Source organism: Melanotaenia boesemani, chromosome 15, assembly GCF_017639745.1.
Source record: "Melanotaenia boesemani isolate fMelBoe1 chromosome 15, fMelBoe1.pri, whole genome shotgun sequence".
NCBI classification, from domain to species: Eukaryota; Metazoa; Chordata; class Actinopteri; order Atheriniformes; family Melanotaeniidae; genus Melanotaenia; species Melanotaenia boesemani.
Genome location: NC_055696.1, coordinates 9357601 through 9378801, shown reverse-complemented (window position 1 = coordinate 9378801; position 21201 = coordinate 9357601). Strand labels below are relative to the sequence as shown.

Below are 21201 nucleotides of genomic sequence, written 5' to 3'. Positions count from 1 at the left end.
ATCATTTATCAATATTTATACTGATCCACCCACCACTAATGCTAAAATTCATCCAAGGTGATTTTATGTTTCTGTAAAGGACATTACCATAATTATTCACTTTTCCAACAAAAACACACAGACCATTCTAGAAATTTAATACACAAAGATCCCATATTTGATGAGATGTTCTTTCTATATAATCTGGGGCTTAATTCTGGCTCAATGCTGACATGCATTTTGGGCATAAAGGGTTAATTTTGTAGACAACCTTTCCTGCTGTGCACAGAAAAAAAAAGTTTTAAATATTTAATTACATGCACTGGCTGCAGCCTGTGAAGGAAAAATATTGCAGCCCAAGATAGCTGCAAATTACTGAATGATTCAAAAGGCTGGGTAAACTTTAACTGCCTTCACAAAGGATAAAAGTCATATAGTGCAAGCAGATAATAACACATTAAATAATTATATCAGATAGTTAAACATGAACACGCTGTAATATAAAGCACATTCATGTCTTGTGTTTCTCATTTTACTAGACAGTTTTTTTGTTTGTTTTTTGTTAAAGGCACAAGCTACAATCAAGTTGTCCTGTTTGCGAGAGAACAGCCATGTTTAAAAGTAAGTGATTCCTTGTGTGTTGGGAATATTCAGCAGCACACAGTTCTCTGCTACTGGCTATCTTTTCCTCCACAGTCTAACACTGTACAGGATTGTCTTTCCCTAAGAGACACATTTACGGTTAGTTCGGTCAAAATAATATATCCGCTTATAGTTGGCTGCAGAATTAACAGCCCTGATCCACTGTAACACTATAAAGTTGGCTTCCTCCTGTGGTCAAACTGAAATCCACATGGCATTGACTTTCACAGTTGTTGTACTGGACATATCTTCCGGACTGCGCAGGGACTGGGAGCTTTTGAATGTTTTTGACACTGTTCCAGCTGCAGGGGCAGTGAGTCTAACAACTGCTTCCCAGCGGACTCATCCCTTCAACTTTTCTGGGTTTCTCCTTCTTCCTGATCCTGATCATATACTGCCTCATTGTGGTGAAGTCAACATTCTTCAGTGGTTTAAAAAATCCCAAGTGAGAAATAAGCAGATAGGCAAGGGCTAAACAGTTCAAAGAGACTGTAAAAATGTTTTTGTCAAGGTTGTAGTTAGTGAGAAGATTTTTGGTGATTTTTTCGTTCTTCTTCTTTTTTTTAATCTTAGATTACAAGTTTGCTTTTATCAGGTTTTAACAGAATTATTTAAACAGAACCATTATAATGTCAAGACAGCATGATCTTTGCCATGTAATGTATGAAATCCTATATTCTTATGATAAAAACAACTCATTACAAGCCTACTGTCCATCAATTCAGCCTAGTGGATCTAAAGTGGACACAAATACATCATTCTAACCACATGACTTAATACTAATGCAAACTGGCGTCACTGTAAATGATAACATTGTGATCTAAATAGTTTGCTGTTTCAAAGGCTGCTTTCATTCCAGTATTTGAGATCAGGCAAGAGATTAATGGAGATTATTTGTTTGGAGATTAGGTACCAGCTGTAACACTAATCTGCATTCACACCATCAACTGACCCAGTCTGACTTCTTTTGTCTGATTTCAGCCAGCTGTTTGCAGAACAACATTTTCAGATACAAGGTGGTTGCTAAATATGTAACATTCATATTTTTCCACATCATGCAGCTTATAAATTGATAGAAAGAGCTCTCAAATTGCAGAAGAATCAATAAAACATGCTAAATGTATTTGGGGGAATATGTCTATTCTCACTCCTATTCCCATGCCTCATGGTGTATTTATATAATACATGGACTATATCTTTAAGTATATTTTTTACTATATTTCAAAATTGACACTTACACCAAATTTATTAATACAGTAATAATGCAAAATTAAGATAAAGGAGTTAATGTTTATTTTACCATAAAGGTCTATTTAACGCCCCTTAGTAAGTAACCTTAATCAGGTTTTTACTATGGAAACACATAAGCAGACAGCAGACTACACTGCTGACATGCCATTTTGCAGGTAAATACTTCCCTACCTTTCCTATACTCACTCGGAAAAATGTTAACACTCTCACAAAAAAACAAAAAAAAAATTAGACGTGTCCTCTTAGTTCTTATCTCACTGAACTTAGAGTAAGCCCATTGTTCTCCAAGAGCCCAGACATAATTACTGCACGGATCTGTATAATCATCCAAAGCATTGTTTTGGAATGTGTGCAGTCGTAGAGCATGGTAAACACTCATTCAAAACTTAGCAAAATGTTTGGCACAGTGGAGTTGTTTGACCACTCATGTAGAACTGAGCCTGTAGTACTTAAGTTCTGTGGCACACCACATCAGAGCAGAGTTAAAAGGTGATAACAATTCAGTTTATGTTATGCACAGAGCTCCCCTTGTAACCCAAACTGTGGTTTAGTGCATCAAATGGAGTGTGTCTTAGGGGTAAATCTTTTTGTTGTGGTACGATGAACTACAATCCAACCTTAGTCATTTTTTAGGACATACGGTATCTGTACTGTATGATTACAGTCTCAAAACACAGCTTTGTTTTGACTTTCTCATTTTAGCAAGTCTTTTAGGATTGTAATTCTTATAATCTTCATACAAATATTTCCTGTTCTTGGAAGGCCTTTATTCAAAGTGAACTTTGTAACAGCGCAAAAGGAGAGTAAAAATCTGTAATTGAAAATAATGAAATCTGCAATTTCTTATAATGAATTCTTGTAACTTGGAAGACAAGAAATGGAAAGTATTCAGTCTTCTGTAATTTTATCATGCTACTCCTTATAAATGGCTTTATGGCTGGAACTTTGTCACAATCAGGTGCTGGAGATCTTATCTGTGATATTATTGCACATTGGATATGGTAAATGGTAATGGACTGTTCTTATATAACACTTTTCTAGTTTTGTTGACCACTGAAAGCGATTTTATACTACATGTCACATTCACACACACATACAGGACTTCCACTGTTACATACTAAGGGCTTTTTATTATTGCTCGCATTCATACCCTGATAGACACATCAGGAGGCAACATGGGGTTCAGTGTCTTGCCCAAGCAGACGTCAGCATAGAGTCAGGGGAAGCCTGGAATTGATCCACCTACTTTCCGGTTAGTAGACAACTGCTTTTCCTCCTGAACTATAGCTGCCCAGCCGATATGGTCATTGGGGCTCTCTAAGATGCAAACCACAACAAAGTTTAAATACATAAAAAGTGAACTACAAATGTACAAATGTACAAATGCATGAGTCTTTGTATTAACCAGCATAAAACTGAACTCAGACCCCCTTTTCTTCAAATGCATCCTAACAGTCTTCTTATACGCATTAAAACTGCAGCTTCTCTAATTAACTGTTAATTAACTATTTTAGATTTTTACATTTATTGGGTGGCTTCAGTCTATTTTTGTAATTTTATAGATATTTTCATTATTTAGAAATACATAAAAATGTCTGAAAAACAAGAAAAAAATAATAAGTTTTTTATAGTATAAAGTATCATTCATATGTATGTTATGGTACTTTAATTCAATATATAGATTGTCTGTCTTACAACACATGTTTGGCCTGATCATTTCATGGCTAGGTTCAGCTGTACAGCAATGGTACCTGCTGTACTTGACTTGTATATGTATCTACTTAAAATTCAAACAAAGCCCATGGGCATGCAGCAAAGGGCCCCAAACCACTGAAACCCAAAGTGTATGGGTTTTAAATCTAGTTAGGAGAGTATGATGGAAAAAGGAGAGGGATTTAAAACCCATACACTTTGGGTTTTAAATGTACAGTCTTAAAATTTTTTTGAGGAGAACAAAGTTTAAGAGTGCCAGAAACTTAAACTCTTCTTTATAGCTTCAATAGGTTTGTGTTACTATTAAGTTTGCTTAAAAAATGAATCAACATACAGAACTGAACTTGCTACTGAACACATCAGTTTCACAGTGAATTCTCTTTCATCTCTGTCAGTTATTCCTGTTGCATAAAGGAAATATACAAAATTTTCTGAATGTTTGCCCAACCTAATTCAACATTGTGAAAAGTAGTCTAGGCAACCACAATCAGAAACAACAATTCTTCCTTATTTAATTATTCTAAGAACTATTTAGGCCCAACCTATTAAGGATCAGATCACATAACTTAACATCATTACCTACGTAATGGCAGTGTTGTGCAAAGAGGTATCAGTAAAGCTTAGTTCTACCACGTTTTGTGGTCTGTCACAGCAAAATTTCTGCAGTCACAAAAGATTGAGAGCCAATGTCCTCACACTGTCATAGATAACTGCTTGTAAAATTCTATCTTTGAAAATGTTGTGTTAAAGTCTGACTGATTACAAGAAAGTGCCTAATGGACAGGAAAATGAGTGGCCAATTACTGAAAATGACTATAGTCTTTTTTTTTTCCACACCTTATAAATATACATCAGGTCATATTTACAGCACAGAGTAGACAGTGTAAAGGAAGGTTAGAAGTGCATAAAGTCTGCATCAATGACCCCGTAAACATAAAATACAACCCTCTACAATATGCAGTACAGCCTGAAATTAATCCATGCTGTCATTTACTGCTGCACATAATTATTTTTAAAACAAACACACAACCTGTAACACCAGGCAATAATTTCAGTAGGTTGATACAGTAAATGAGCACAATTGTCATACTGCATGCTAAATGGTCCTTGAGTAAGCAGCTCAAATTTAATGACTAATCTGTAGATGCGTGTTGCTTAATGTTGCCACCATAGACTTGGAAGGCAAGAGCAGAACCCAGTAGCCATCAGCAGCTGTCACTCATGTTCTGTGTCTAGCTCTTCTAAGCAACTCTTCTAGTGCACAGAAAGATGCATAGCTTGAGGCAAAATTCTGCCTGTCTACCACCTTACCTCACTGCAGCAGCTGTGACCTGAATAGTAGAACTTCACAGTAGCAGATTGGTGAGAGTGAGCATGTGCATTCATGACAACATTCATGACTACAATCATTTACATCAGAAAATAAGCAAACTAACTTAGCAATAATTGAGTAACCACTGAAAATAAAATGATCTACATGGTTGTTCATTAAAAATATGAAGGCAGTTGTGTGACGAAGAGCCAATCTTCAACTCAGCTGCACTGATTTGTAATGTCTTTTCCTGTTTCAGTGCTCCCAACAGTCTGAATACACCCACACACATGCACACACAAAATGCAATTATGTAGGTCTCCTCCATGGAGTCGATGGGTAGACAAAAAGCTAGAGGCCTCACCTACCACCATTTGTTCCATTATACAGGCTTTTGATTTAGGCTGAGCCATGAGGGAAAAATATGTCATTGCTATGCTAAATAATAATTGCTAAAAGGCAGATGTGATCTACTTGAAATAACAATTCAAAGTACAACAATTCCAACTTCCTTACAAATAAAAACATAAGTGCTGTCATTAATGTGGTAGTTATTTTTGTCCCTGTCATCTTATTCAAAACAAGTTTTCCAGTATGTAACCATAAGAAAACTATACATATTTATTTAAAAGGGTAAATATTCCTTTATGTTCTGGTACAGACGTTTAATCACAGGAAAAAAAAACAACACATGCAGTCAATTTATATTTACCACTTTACATAAACTTCATGTTTAGGACCATGGTAGGAGGTCAGAGTAAACCCGCAGAGACACATGGTTAACACACAAACTCCAGATGCAGACTGTAATTACTGCAAACCACTGTAACCTCCACCTATCAAGAGTTTAACCCCTCTATATGTCTATACTTCAAGGTTATTAAAAATTATACTTGTGTGTTATTGTCAGCAACTGTTTTTTTAACCTTGAGATTTAAACAAAGCTCTGTTGTATTTATCAAAAGAACCATATATGTATCTTACAGGGTACTTTTCTAAGGCCTGTACATATGGTACAGAAATGAAACCCTTATTTCTCTGTGTGCACAGTAACATATTATGAAGATATATTATCAAATATATTATGAAGAAGGCTTAACTATCTTGAACAGGTATGACATGCTATCTTTAAGAAAGTCTTTACATCTACCATGGAAAGATTTCATCCATTCTTTCTCTATACTGCACATTTTATTCTGCTTATGACATGAGTGACTAGAGTCTATCCCAGCAGACACCTTTAACGGTGTGCACCCTGAACTGTTTCCCAGTCTATCACAAGGCTAGCATGCACACAGACAACCATAATACAATAATACCCACTGCCAATCACATATCACTTAACAAAACAGACTCAGTGTTGATTCATGAGAAAAGTCCTCTGCATTTAGTGCTAAAACTTCCTGCAATGAAGAGGAGTAAATATAGTAAAAATGTGTGCACTTCTTTCAATATTTCTGGTGCCTGTAGTTGAACTTAGATCCTGTGTGAATTGTCTTATTCTGCTAAACAAGTGTGTCAAATTCACTCACTGCTGGATTATGTGTTCATCAAACTTCATCTCAAGAAGAAGCTGTTTTGACATTATCAGCAACTAGTCACAAAGCAGCACTAGACTTCAAGGAGATACTTGCTATTATACATTAATTCTATGATACATTACCTGTTTGAGATGTTTACAGTTCGTGCTACTACTTTATAGCAGAGTAATGATAGAGACAACGTCACAGATTTGCTTAAAACACAGACATCCAAAATGAAAGCCTGATCTGATAGGTTAACATGTGCTTGTGCTTGCATGTGTTTGTTATGATCTACATCAGAAGAGAAGTATTTGTTGTTTTCTTTTATTCTTTGGCAGGAACCCAGATCCCCCAACTTACTGAGTCTAAAGGAAGTGATGCAGGTGGTAAATGCTATAGGAAGAATTAGAAGAATTAGAAGACAACAACTGCATCACTGAGAATTATACAGTCCATACATAAAGTTCCCTGTTTCACACTTTTGTGTAACATTGAACCAAAGGGACATGAAACATGCTTAGTTTATGTGCAAAGTAGACCTGGGTTTAATGTCTGAGGTCAAAATCTAAAGATATATGCGCATCATGATGAAACACTGAGGAACTTCATATGAGTGAAATAAGTTAAATTCTTTAACAAAGGTAGTTGTTCAAAGAGAGCACAGGACAGTGTTTTCCTCTGAATTAAATCATTAGTGGAAAACAGTAAAAGCATAAAAATGTAAGAGTTATGTTTTGCTGAATGAGAAACCCCTTATATATATTTTTAAAAAAATCCACATTATCAACTAATTTTCTGTGTATTCTGACTAATCTTCCAAGAAATTGGGTGTGGCACATTGTGACATGATAGCTTGTAGCTGGTCATGGCCCTTGGATCAAGTCACTGACAATCTTTTTGGGCTGTTTAAAGAAGAGGTGATGCAACCTAAAACGATTTAAGAAGAAAGGGCATGACTCGTGATCTTGGTCAAAACTCTCAATGTACTGTAGGTATATATATATATTTGTGTGTGTGTGTGTGTGTGTGTGTGTGTGTGTGTGTGTGTGTGTGTGTGTGTGTGTGTGTGTGTGTGTGTGTGTACGATAATGATTTTTTAAAATATGACATATGCTCTAATCTGTTCAAGGCATTTACAGTGTTCAGTGAGGAGGATGTGCTGATTCACATTTAGGCCTGCTACAGTATAGCTGATCAATACAACATATTAGTTGCAGAAGTAAGTAGAGAAGTGGTAAGTAGCAATAAGTTTAAAAAAAATCCTTTTTTTTATTTACTTATTTATTTATCTTTAATTATTGCCACTAACAAGTAATTCCCATGACTTTGGTCTTTGGGTAGTGCACAAATGTCAAGTTAAATGTGTGTCAGGTCACCGTAATAAATGTTACTAGTAATAACGATACTTACTGATCTAAATCAAACCTCAAATACTTGAACATTAATATTAAAACTTCATTCTGAAACTGTTGGGTGGAAAAGTTGATAATTTCACCAAAAACACTCATCTACTCTATTCTGTTCTTTCTATTACATTATATTATATTATATTATATTATATTATATTATATTATATTATATTATATTATATTATATTATATTATGTTCTGTTATATTCTATTCTATTCTACAGTCATTTCGCATAAGCTATTCACGCAAAGAAGCACAACACACTGCTACCATATGAAAATAGATGCATAAAAAACCCTTACACTTCAATACCAATGGCAGAGCTAGCAGTATTAAATAATTAAAGCTGTGCGTGAGCCTACATGCAGCCTAGGAACCAATTTGCTTAGGGCAGCGTGATTTTCCACGTGATAGCTACCGGCGACACAGGCCGCTGTCCCTGGTGCTGAAATTATATCCGGTCCACTAAATGTATGTAATCGGTGTCCATAAAAAGGCCATACAAACGCTGGGAAAGAGAAATCAAGATCTGAGTCCTGGGAATGTAAAAGATCATATAAAAGAGGAATAAAACGTTTAAAGAATAAAACTGGCTTGCTGGATGCAGATAGTTCGAGACACATAAAAGTGCAATTTCTCACAAGCAACAGTGCGAGGCGCATGCCTGGGCTAATGCAGTTTAGGGAGAGAGAATGAGAGAGAAAGAAAGAGAGTTTGATTGATCATGTGGGCTATAGGAGCCTGCGAGAGTTGTCGAAAATTGCTGCATAGACGCCCCTTTGGCACCTATCTGGTAGCCAATGACTCCAAGACATGCTGTGACCATATAACCACAATTCCCCCGGCATGCCTGTTAGCAAAAGCTCTAAGCAAGGGGCTGTTACCAGACTGTTCATTCTTCCGGGTTGGACCTCACCGGTAATCCACAGTAGGCTACATTAACTTACCGCAGTCCTCACACAAGATCTTCCCAACATCCTTTTTTAGGTTCTTTCCACTCGTATCAACGGGTGCAAACGATGCCTTGAAAACCAAGGGCTCATCAGTGGGGTCCATGAAAAATATGTACTTGTGATTCTTCTTCACTTTGGTGCACGGAGTCTCGGATCCAAATTCCCCCACAGTGACGAGCTGTTCTCGCTCTAGACCCCCACTGTTTAGGGGCCAAACATCCAGCACTTTGACATTCACACGATATGGCTCCGCAGAGACGTTCACAGGCGTAGACTGCACCTTGCCCTCGATCACCACAGCGGATTTGTAAGCCTGGTCCTGCAGGGAATTCAAACTCGGGGAGTAGCAGGCGAATGAGACCCCGATGACCAGCATGGATAAATGTACTGAATCAAGCCTCATGCCGCCTGCTTTGGCTCGGTGGTCGCTGGTCGCGTTGCGGCAGGGCTCTCTCGGCTGCGGGGCGATGGCGATGGAGCTGGGTTAAATGAAGAGACAGCAAGTAGGCTCCAGTAGCACGGCAGCGCGGCAGACCTTGCATAAGTGTCCATGCCATCGGGATCCGCTGCTTTTTCGATTGATTTCCAGTGGGTAAACAGCAGCTTTTAAACAGGGAAACCGCGGGATGACACTGGGTTTCAAATCCAGTCACTGCTTTCTGCTAATAATAAGGCATTTGTAGATAGGCTAAGCAAGGAATTCACGGATTCTCCCCTCCAAAAGATGCCTTCTTTGCTGCCATAGTAGCCTTAACTGCAAGACGACGCCACTCTTATCTTTGCCCCAAAATTGCAGTGGTAAGGTGCCGCTATGATGATTTTCAGTATCATCTGCAGCGGAGAGAAAAGACGCAAAATGCTGCAGTGTACCACAAGTTGGGGAGTCCGGTCATAAAACAAAAGAAGCGTTTCATTCCAAATAATAATAATAATAATAAATATTTCTGAAAGGCAGCTACAACGCTAATATGCCGCCTTCCACCGCGGCTCTCTCTCCGCCTCCCCTACCAGCCACAGACGGAGAGAAAATAATGCCGATTGCCAAGGGGCTCTGTCAACAAATACGCAGGATGGCTCTCGGATACAGGCAGCCGATGGACCAAAGGGTCGATCTCCTCACTCCCAAAACCCCGTTACTGCATGTCACTCACTCCATTGTGTTCATCGGTGTTGATTTCTTGTTGAAACAAAACAAACAAAATCCTAAATCCATGGCTCTCCCTCCTCAAAATCGCATCCTACTGTAGCCAAGGCATTACTCCAAAAATGAATATAGGCTCACGTTGAAAAATGCAACTGCATATAGAGCGGTGAGCCTAGAGAAATCATATGGCTGCGATGACTAAGGCTGCGAAAGCATTTCAGTCTTCAAGAGGCTGTTTTGAATGAGTTTTGCGTCTTAAGTCATGCCCTGCATTCAGGTCACATTCGCTGCTCTGCCTCTGAAAAAAACTGATGTTGAAGAACCGCATTAAATCTATACAGCTAAATCAGCTGCATTATAGAGGCCCAGTGCAGAAAAATAATGTTTCAAACACTTTAGAAAGGAGGGAAAAACTCGTTCAAAGTAGTTATCTCTATATTTTTACTGTTATAATTTAATAACGCAATTATGAGAGAGCGTGTTGGCAAGAAATACAGGCAGCAACGCAAATAACTACGCAGAGGTTAACGTTTCATTGCTGCCACTGACAATGTAACTTGGCTTGTAACAGTAAATATTTGGTTTAAATGTCAAACAGAATGCGGATACAGGATGTTGAAGTGATAGTATTCACGAAGGGCGACATCTACTGACCACATCGCAAGGGAATAAAGAGCAACATCCACACATGGAAACTAAATGGAAAGGCTTATCTTAACCGACATTCACCTGTTAACTTAGTCAAACTTAGTCAGCAACACAATTAAAAGTGTAAACTCGGTTCAGTAAAATCTGCTCAGCGTGACAACGGTCCAACTGAAAAAATCCAACTGTACCACATTGTTTATGGCAAGGAGTGCCTGTACTTTTACGCTATTTCAAGCAGCCAATATTCTAAAGTAAGTTTGAACTATATTTGTAACGCCTCTAAATATAGTAAATGTAGTAAAGTTAACTGTGCCATTACAGACTTTGCAGCTCTCCGTGGTGCTGAAATTTGCAAAGCCCCTAAAATTGGAGCTATAAAGCCGTAATATTAGGTATAGCCATTACATACTGTATGTGTGTGAACTCCAGTCTTCTGGAATTTAAGTGGCTTGACCCTTTAAAACATCCTTACTACCAAACGACGATCATATCCTCTGGAAATCGATGTTAACCTCCCTAAACTCTCTCAATATATAACATGGGTTATACAGAAATTTTAGTCCAAGATTTTGCAGCTCACTTAACCTCTAGATACTGCCATTCAGAACAGTTGGGTAAAATACTTGCCCTACCTGTTACCATGAGCAGGCACAGCTGCAATCCCTCACTTATACCAAGGAGAGGCGCTCGTTCACCACATTGCGTGTTGACATCAGCGGCAGAACGTGCAGCGTTGAACTTGTGCGTGTGTTGCTCGCCGTGCCACGACTTGCCGTTTCTTGTCCATCTTGTAGAGCAAGCAGATGCGGTCCGCTGTGCTGTCATAAAGGCCTCCGTGCATATTCACATGAGTATTTTGCCTCGTCTCGTCTTCTGCGGCACGCCTTCGAGGCTGTAAGGTGCTCTGCCTGCAGACTGAGCGGTGTAAGGTAGGTTACGGGAGATCGCTTAGTGGAATGACGTTTTATGTACATGCCATTTGGATAGTTGCTGTCCTGTTAAGTGTCCTAACGTGCAGCCAAGCATATGACATCGCCTCCCAGAGTTTACAAAAGCATGACATAGTCTGCAACATACGGTAGTGTGTCAGATCTGAAACAGAAATGGAGCTGTATTTGGTTGCGACGCCACAGCATTCCAATGTTAGGATGTAGGGCAAAACTTTGTAAGGTGTGAGCAGCCGCTGTCTTTTGCAAACTGCGACAGCACCTTTTGAAAGCACCGTTTGAAACTGAAAAATGCGTTGGACGTGGGTTCTTGATTCAAACGGAACTGCATTTTATGACGCATATTCATAAGTGAAATTAGCATGAAAAATAGGCTAATGACTGAATATTGATACGGGAATTCAATGGACTAGTTAATATTTTGTTGTTTAGGCTACATACCTGCAAACTTGTAAACAGAAAAGGTGGCTGTAGCCCCGCAAGGTAAGTAGGCTATAAATTAAACAGAAATGTAACAAGTCCCTATTATGGCAAATTGGATAAATGTGTGTGTTTTCATGTGCGGTTAAAGCTCAGGTGGGAAATATAATTTTATATCAGACTAAGTCTCCATAAACCTGAAAATGAATCTTAAAATGGCAGGTTGTTCACAAATTACTTTCATAATTCACCTGCATCCAGTGTTGTATTAACCACATTCATTTACTTGGTTGATGACAATAAACGTTTGTAAAACACTGAACATTATCTGTATCCGCTTTGCTTCAACAATAGCTACGTAAATGAATTGAAAGAATTTTAAACTTTGACCCTAATGAAATTTCATTGCAATTACGCTTAAAGGGGGGTTTAGGTGAGGTCTAATCTTCCAATTGGATATCATAAATGTATACAGAACAGGCCTATAATGCGGAATATCATGACACACGTAATATGCTGTAATCAGTATTATTTTTTAAATTTATTTATTTTTATTTTACTTTCTTCAACATGTCTGGCATGAAAATTATGATTTAAGCTTATCACTTTCTATACTTTTTTGATAAGATGAGTGGGACATATGTGAACGTTTATAACGCAGATAAAAGTTAACTAAGAAAGTTAAACTGGAAAAAAAAAAGAAAAATCAAACTATTGTAATCTCCTAAGGCCGACATGCTCATCTGATGCCTTGCATACCCCTGCAGCTCTTTTAAAAACAATAACTGAGGAGCCACGGGGGCTAGGCTATTTTCTGGCTCAACATATATTTTTGGGATATTCATTCTTTAATAAAAATTGAAAGAAAGAAAGAAAGAAAGAAAGAAAGAAAGAAAGAAAGAAAGAAAGAAAGAACAGAAAAGAAAAGAAAAGAAAAGAAAAGTCTCCAACAGATAAAAACATCTATATTTAATCCCTTTAATGTTTTATTTTTTATTTATTTTTTAACTGTAAATTTGGTTTGTTTATCCTAATAATTAAGAGCATGAAATGAACGTTTAGACCATATTTTGGAACATTTTCTACAAACAAACTTAACATTCCATATCAAAATAATAAAACTGATATGTGTCTTAATATTTGAACACAAAAATCCAGAATTAAATCAGAAAAAAATCTGAGCAAATTGTCAGAGGTTAGATTGCTTTTGTAGAATACTGAAGTTCAGTCAGGCCTTTTATCCGTTTTAGTGAATTAGGAAAAATAAATTAAAATACAGCTTGCAAGACCAAAACAACTAAAAAAAAGAGAAAAACAGACGGCAAATCAAATGAAGGAACTTCACTGGCCTAACTTGAGCAGCATAAGCGGCTTGTTTTAAGTTCCAATATAAATGCTTACATAAAGAAGAGGAACATTTGTGAAGTACAGAAAGGATTTAAGGAAAAGGTTTATTTAGAGCAAATCAGCAGAGCAATTCTGTCATTTAAATTTTAGAAATGAGAGCTCAAGGAAACATTTACTATTAAAAATGTCTTCAACATGCAGGCATATTGACTTCTAATAATTCAAATAAATAAAAAGAATGGAGGCCAGGTTCAAATATATGTGGCCCATAACATAGCTCACAAGGCAGGACTAAAGATAAACGCGATTTACACAAACACATTCGCTTTTTAGCCTTATTCTGGTTGATTAGGCTTTTACATCAATGGTTGGTTCAGCTTATAGAATTCTGGATTTATACCTAGAGCCATTTTAAATTAATTTAAGAATTGCTAATCATTTACCACACATGCCACCATTGTTTTAAATTACCAGTTAAACGCAGATATTCATGCAGACGAATTTATTTAGATTAAATAAATCAAACCTAATGCGTCCATTTGATTTTGCATTGTCATGCGAAATCACATTGACATTTCTTGCAGGTGAACAGGCGGGCAGGAAGACAAAGTACTGTGGACAAAGTCTTCAGTCAAAGGCATTTCAACAGTACATCGGACTGTTACTACATTTTTACTAAGAGAAATTAAATAAAAACTTAACAGAACGCTCCAAAATGTAATTTATAGGCCCATTGCTTAGTCTATTTCAGTTTGAACTATAGTCCAACAATTAGGCCTTGCTGTTGTGTCCTAAATGGTCTAACGGTAACAGGTTTTGAATTTAAAGATATTGATTTAAACTTGTACATAAAGTAATTTAAAATAAAACGATCATAACATCATTGGCCTGATAAACGATGTGCAGGGGGAGGCCTGCGTGCAAACTTATGGAGCGGTCTGCTATAACACAACTTTCTTTTCAGATGTGGATGTCTGCTTGGCAGGCGGGTTTATAAGAGCGCATTAATCAAGACGAGATTTCATGAAAACTTTGTAAATAACTTCTTAAACTAACAATGATACTTGTTTGTCTAAGATGAAACGACACGTCCTAATAACCTAGTTAGAAAAAGCTGCTGTTTAAACAGCTTGTTAACAGCGGAACTCATCGGTTTAAAAAAAATTCTAGTTTAGTTTGAGTTTTTACCTTTGATATAATCAACTCAGAATTTTTCACCATTTCACCACAGCCAACGCTACGTGATGAAAGTTCATAGCGGGCTGCACAGAGTAACTTTTTTTTTTTTTTTTTTTTTTTTTTTTAAGAGAGATAGTGTATCTGTAGCTCTTTAATTAGAGTGGCGAAAGAAACTTTTTTCTTTTTTTTTCTTTTTTGTCACGGCGCTCTGCAGCTGACATAATGTTGCAAGATTCCTCCCCATAACTGCTAAAGAATGAAAATAGATTTATCAGTCTGTGTCTGTGTCACTGCTTTGTGTCGTTGGGATTAATGCACCATATTGCCAAACACTGAAAGAAGATAAAAAAAATTAAGATGGCGAAGAATAAATACTTACATACTTCTTTAATCAGTCTATTTGAAATCAGTGATCATGCATTGTCATTTCAGTGCATGGTGGACTAATAACTGATTAATGTAGCCTCGTTAAATAAGGACGCGGGTGTAAGGTTTAGAAATCTATTTTATTTGATTTTATTATATATATATATATATATATATATATATATATATATATATATATATATATATATATATATATATATATATATAAACGCATGTGGGAATTAATTAAAGTGGATTAGGTATTTCAAAATGTTCAGGTCTGATTACTACCTAACCAATTTATCGTTTGTAAAAAAAAAAAAAATAAAAAAAAAATGGTGTGTGTTTCCCCGGTTCTGGACTGGAAGGCTTTGGGCTTTCCGTGTAAAGAAAAAATCCCCATTAGGGGTACTGGTAAATCGAAACATATTTATTAAGAGCCGTCCTCAGTTTCGTTTTCGTTAGAAATGAAAGTTCGTAAGAGCAGGGACACAGTAAGAGGTATAACAACACAGCAGTCTGGATCTGCATTAACGCTCCCCTCCTTTCTTTTTTATACCTTTGTGTAGGTATCGCGAGAGCTCCGGCGTAGCTTTGGTTGGCCGTGGCTTTGCAGCAGACAGAGGGAGAAGGCAGGCAGGCAGGCAGCATCATGGCGGACAGAGACAGTGGAAGTGAGCAGGGAGGAGCAGCAACGGGCCCAGGCTTCGGTTCCATGCACCTAGCGACAGGAGGGGCGGGCTCGGCTTCCGGGCTCCAGCATGAGACACAAGAACTGGCGTCGAAGAGGGTTGACATCCAAAACAAACGCTTTTATTTGGACGTTAAGCAGAACGCGAAAGGCCGCTTCTTAAAGATAGCTGAAGTCGGGGCCGGTGGAAACAAGAGCCGCCTTACACTCTCCATGTCCGTGGCAGTCGAGTTTCGAGACTACTTGGGGGACTTCATCGAACATTATGCCCAGCTGGGTCCTAGTAACCCGGGAATGGTACAAGACGAACCCAGACGAGCGCTGAAAAGCGAGTTCCTGGTCCGAGAAAATCGGAAATATTACATGGATCTGAAAGAGAACCAGAGAGGACGGTTTCTGAGGATTCGGCAGACCGTTAACCGGGGGCCCGGTTTGGGATCCACGCAGGGCCAGACGATTGCTCTGCCTGCCCAGGGACTAATTGAGTTTCGTGACGCTTTGGCTAAACTTATTGACGATTACGGTGTAGAGGACGAACCTGCAGAGTTGCCTGAAGGGTCATCATTGACTGTGGACAACAAACGCTTTTTCTTCGACGTCGGATCCAATAAGTATGGTGTGTTTATGAGGGTAAGCGAAGTGAAGCCAACGTACCGTAATTCAATTACGGTGCCCTACAAAGTGTGGTCCAAATTTGGGAATACTTTCTGTAAATATGCCGAGGAGATGAAGAAGATCCAGGAAAAACAACGGGAGAAAAGGGCATCCGAGATGCAGCAACAAGAAGAGATGCAGGCGGACGATGGAGACGAGGATTGATATAGAGAGCAAAGACCATGCAAGAATAATAAAAATAACAAGAGAATTATAATTAAAACTCTACTGTATAAAGAAAGAAATCTAAAGATTTAACTGTAATGGTTTTAACTCCAAGGGAGCATCACTCTCGATATAAGAAACCTCCACAACCTGACAGTTATGACATGTTGTCACTCATCGCTGGATGTTACTCCACTTATCCACATTAATACAGTAACAGGCTGCTAAACAAAGTAATAACATTATATTTGAACATTGTTTCCTACTTGACAAACAATATTGAACTGAGTGTTTATTTCCCTTATTAACAGAGAACTTTTGTACCAGTTAAAGCTATTGTAAAAAAAAAAAAAAAAAAAAAAAAAAGAGAAAAAAAAGTGTTTGCAATGTTCAAATGGAATTATTGCCGAGTTCAGAGGGGGAAAAAGTTTCCTTTACATGTGAGCTAATGACTTCAGCACAAATCAGATGTTATAATTTTTAAACCAAAATTCAAAAAAACTTTGTAAAAGGTAGTCACATGTACTTGCCATCCTATTTACCTTTACCTGTGAGTAGAGATGTGTTTACACATAAAGCATATGAGGGCTAGGCCTGCTTCGGAAACTGGTTAGATGTAATGCAGTATAAAAAAATGGAATATATAGGCATTTTCATGAAATGAAATAAGTGCTATATTTGTTGTGCAATATGCATTGCATAAAAATCAATTATATTTAACTGGTCAATGGATGTTGACATGATGACCTTTGCCAGAGGCATTCAAAGAAATATTAATATTGTAACTTTTTGTTTCAGTTTAAATTGTTGCCATGCAGATGGATATATTATAGACTACCTTTGTGTCTCGTTGTTAATGCAATGTGTTAATTTTAAAGGTACTAAATGTGTATTTGATAGAGGAGATGCAGTGATGATATGTAGCAAATGGCCTGAATTGCAGATGATTTGACAAGACAAAACACTCTACAGGTACTGTGTTGACTGGCGTAGTTCAATTCTGAGGAGTATTGTTGGTTAGTGTATCTGAAACAGCAACTTTTTGTGATCTTGTTTAGTCCTAAGTCTAATTGGTGCCAAGGAGTGCTGTTGCTGCATGTTAACCTGCACTATGTTAGATTTCGTTGGTCTCCCAAAATATCGGCTCAAGGACTCTTCCATACGTATCTGCCTATATTATATAAATCTCCATTTGGAGGACTGAGTGATTTCCATCCAAAGGCTATGGTAACATTTTTGTGGAAGTTGTTTCAAAAGAGTGATTGTAAAATGAGTGACCACATAAACAGTAATCAAAATATCACCTTTAAATTATTTGAAGGGCCACTGAGGGGTAAGCCTTGCACAGATAAGGTGAAGGGGGTATAGTTCCCCTGTTGGTGGATCTCAAGTATGTCATCAGATGTGCCCATCCTTAAAAGTTTAAGATGTGAAGGCATGAAACTCAGTGGGGCTGTTTTGGATGCACATTTGCCACTCTACTTTAGATTTGTATGCCCATTTACCTACCTGGTGGTGTTGAGATTCTGTTTTGGTCTAATTGTAAATATTTGGGCTGCCACACGGAAACAACTGGTTCAAATCCAGTTTAGTCGCATCTCATAGATGTGTGATAGCAGTTTTATAAACTCTGCCAGTAAACTCCAGAGAAACTGGCAACAATCAGATTATGTCAGATTTACCTCAGCATTAAATTAAATGATTGCTCCCATGTTTAGATTGACTGGAAACCAGTAAACTAGACTGTCCTTGACCACCTATTTTTGGAGCCTCTGGTATAGCTGAAATTATACCTGATTTGGAGCATCCTCTTCAGCATATAAACAACCTGGTGCCTTACACACTCCGCATGCTTACACGCTGGCCTGGTGCTTTGGATCGCAGTTTGGCTTCCTTTTTCTTCTGTTTTCTCTTCCATTTTTGTGTCTCAGCCCCTTTTTGTGCTAGCGCACAACTCGTGGTGCTAAAAGGGTTTGGTGCAAACCTTTGAAGAAAAATAGGCGCAGAATTCTTAACTTCTTTTTTTTTTTTTTTTTTTCTTCTGCTGCCTTCCCTCTTCCCTTACTTCATTGCCATCCCCGTTCTCCAGCCATCCAGGTATCGGCCTACATGTAAACATGGAAGGGGGTGGTCACCGAGATGCAAGATGATGCAGAAGAGTTGGCTCTTCACTAGCCAAAAGCATTAGCCGGGAGAGCAGGAGCGGATTGTGAACATCAGTATTGGCCTCAATGTGTTCTTCTTGCGTCCTCCCTTGAACCGCTCATTCTCTGGCTAGGGTAGTTATGTTGTAAGTCGCTTAATTAACGGAGAGTAGCAAGCATGTCTTGTTTTTGTTTTTTTTTTTTGTTTTTTTTTTTGTTTGTTTCTTTTTCTTTTTTGTTCTTTTTTTTATGTAGTTTTACCTTTTCAGCATTATTCCACATTATTTGTAATTTTGGAATGTGTTTGCCCACAAAAGAAAAAAAAGATATCAGTTCTTTTTCTGTGCAACATTTCATCACTGTGTGCAATATCGTATGTGCCAATGGTGGCAATATATGTATATCAATTAAATATATGAGTACTATATGAAAGCATGTGGCTGAATTCCATGTTTTTTTTTTTTTTTTTTTTTTTGGTTTGTTTTTTTATTTTTGTTTGTTTGTTTTTCCTTGTGAAGGAGTTGTACGCCTTTATTTGCACTCAAAGCTCCACCCTGGAGAAAAATATGGCTAACCAAGGTCTTAGCAGCCTGTTGGGTCAAGCAGTTCACATATGTACTTTAACTTGAAACAGAAAATTGTCACTGCAAGTATGCCTGTCCTAAAGAAAAGGGCCAACTTGGCTTATGGTCTGTTGAAGGTAGACTGTAAACATAGTAAGGAGTTTTTTGTGAAATGAAAAAAAGAAGAAAAAAAAAAAGAAATCTCCATTTTAGCTTTAAGCTAAGAAAAGGTGCTTCAGTCCAATTCTCATTAAGGTGTATGGTGAACTGTCTTCAGTGGTTGTTGTGTGTAGCACTTTGCTTTCCCAGGTTAATGAAATGCCTGACCAATACTTGTTTAAAATGATCTCAACAAAGAATGTCGTTCTCTCTTATGTCGCCTCTTTATTTTTTTTCCTTTATTTTTTTAAAGAGAGTTTTTGATTTGCTCATTTGGTTTTGATGCATTAATTATAATTTATGTACATTTGACAAATTTAAAAAATAAATTTAATTTACCCAGTGAGGGGAAAATCCACGTTTAAAATGTTCACGTTTGTCATGTTTCATTTCCTGTTGGGGGGGTGGGAGTGGGGTCTACTTACAGTACTTTAAAGAAGAATACGTTTTTAATTTAGATGTTGATAATTTAGACATCTACAATGTCTGACTCTACATTTGCAATGATACTAATAACTAAAGCTTAATTTTACAGCCTCCAAAATGCAAACCTTGCAGTGACAATTATTTGATCACTAATGTCTTCTTGGAAATTTCTACATTAGTACTGTATATGTAATAAATGCCAGGCTGTAAAATAAAGCGTTACTTTGTTCTCTAATCATCCCGACTATGCAGTTTGTGATTATCTGGTTGCCTCAGTTGCTTTTCTGAGTTTTACTCTTGAAAGAAATTAGGGCTTATTGATCATGACCCAACAGATTCTGCAAGCTGTTAAATGTAAATAAGTGTTTTTCTCCTTTGATCAGTTTCAGTTTGTCATTAACTTCAATAAGAAAAACTGCTTCCAAGTGTTTTAAGTTAGGTGATACTTTTATTCAGCTAACTTTTTATAATGCATATTAATTATTCAGTATGAAAGATGTTGGGTGGTTGACTGAAATCTTTGAACATGCTTACTGGCATTTCTGCTGGACAATTGCATGTTGCATTTGGCTGTTAAGTTAATGGTCTTTTTAGCCAGGAAGAAAACTAGGAGAAAAAAAAAAATACTGAAGGTGGTGTGCAAAACTGAGATGGAGTGTAGCCAATATGCCAGCTCTGTCGTACATCTTATCCAGCATAGAGGATTGGTTTTGCAGCACAAACGAGTCATCTGAGCTAATAATAAATTAAATTTAGTTGAACCCAGAACAGCAAAATCCATGCTGGTATATTCTAACAGTAAACATGGTTTAATCCACAATAAACAGGAAGAAAGCTTCCTATATTATTACTGCTGGAACAAGAGCACGGCACACAACAAATGGCTTGCAACAGTTTTTGCCTTCTGATCACAAACACCTGCATACACATTTGTTCTTGGTGTATCAGTGCTGAGCTTTATGCAGAAGTATGCCGTGTTCTGCTGTAACGTTGCTGCCATTTTCATTCAACTTTAATTCACTGGTATGGTCTGAGTTAGTCTAGCAGAGACGAGGTGACGTAATTCATTGCAGAGAGCTCCGATTGTAGCCACTAGAGGATGCTCTTTACCAATAAATGACTGGTTCAGAAAGAAAAAGAGGCTGAGGCTTGCTTTTGCCATCACTATGACAATAAACAGCTGCTGTTTGGTTTTTATTGTTTTAAGTTCTTTATGAACATGTTAAATAAAAAAAAGAAGAGAGCAAATTAATAAGCTTAAAAAAAGTACTTACAGTGTGTACACAAGATTAATTCTTGATTTACTTATGTATATACACAATTACTCAAATGTTTTTCATTAAACTTTTAAACAATGCTTATTTCTGGAGGTAGAGGTGTACTAATTCATGCCTCACATTTATGGTGTACCTGAAGTGCAAAAGTTTACAGGAGTACACTTATTATGCTTCACAAAATGAGCATACATTTAAATTTGTACACACTAAGAAAAAAGAAAAAAAAAAACACAACATTTCACCAGACATGAGATTCCAGAAATAGATTTGGGAAATTTGGTTGTTTCC

General features: G+C 37.4%; 2 protein-coding genes across 5 annotated transcripts in view; one reads left to right on the top strand and one right to left on the bottom strand.

Moving 5' to 3' along the window:
• nrg2a (neuregulin 2a) overlaps window positions 1-10171 on the bottom strand; it is a 69623-nt gene extending 59452 nt beyond the window's left edge. For 2 of the 4 annotated variants that reach the window (XM_042007971.1, XM_042007974.1), the window contains exon 1: window positions 8778-10169. In XM_042007971.1, coding sequence (XP_041863905.1) covers window positions 8778-9186 — 409 coding nt within the window. In that variant the 5' untranslated portion in view covers window positions 9187-10169. Of the gene's footprint in view, window positions 1-8777 lie in introns of all 4 variants that reach the window. The other 2 variants (XM_042007973.1, XM_042007972.1) reach the window with 2 other exon arrangements.
• Window positions 10172-11367: 1196 nt separating this feature from the next.
• On the top strand, window positions 11368-19871 carry puraa (purine-rich element binding protein Aa). The gene is made up of 2 exons (XM_042007977.1): window positions 11368-11504; window positions 15404-19871. The coding sequence occupies exon 2, from the start codon at window positions 15487-15489 to the stop codon at window positions 16342-16344; it is 858 nt and encodes a 285-aa protein (XP_041863911.1). The 5' UTR covers window positions 11368-11504; window positions 15404-15486; the 3' UTR covers window positions 16345-19871.
• Window positions 19872-21201: the final 1330 nt, after the last annotated feature.

What these genes read in the sequence shown, in the direction of transcription:
- puraa (XM_042007977.1), top strand. Translation starts at nt 15,487, where the DNA reads ATGGCGGACAGAGACAGTGGAAGTGAGCAGGGAGGAGCAGCAACGGGC.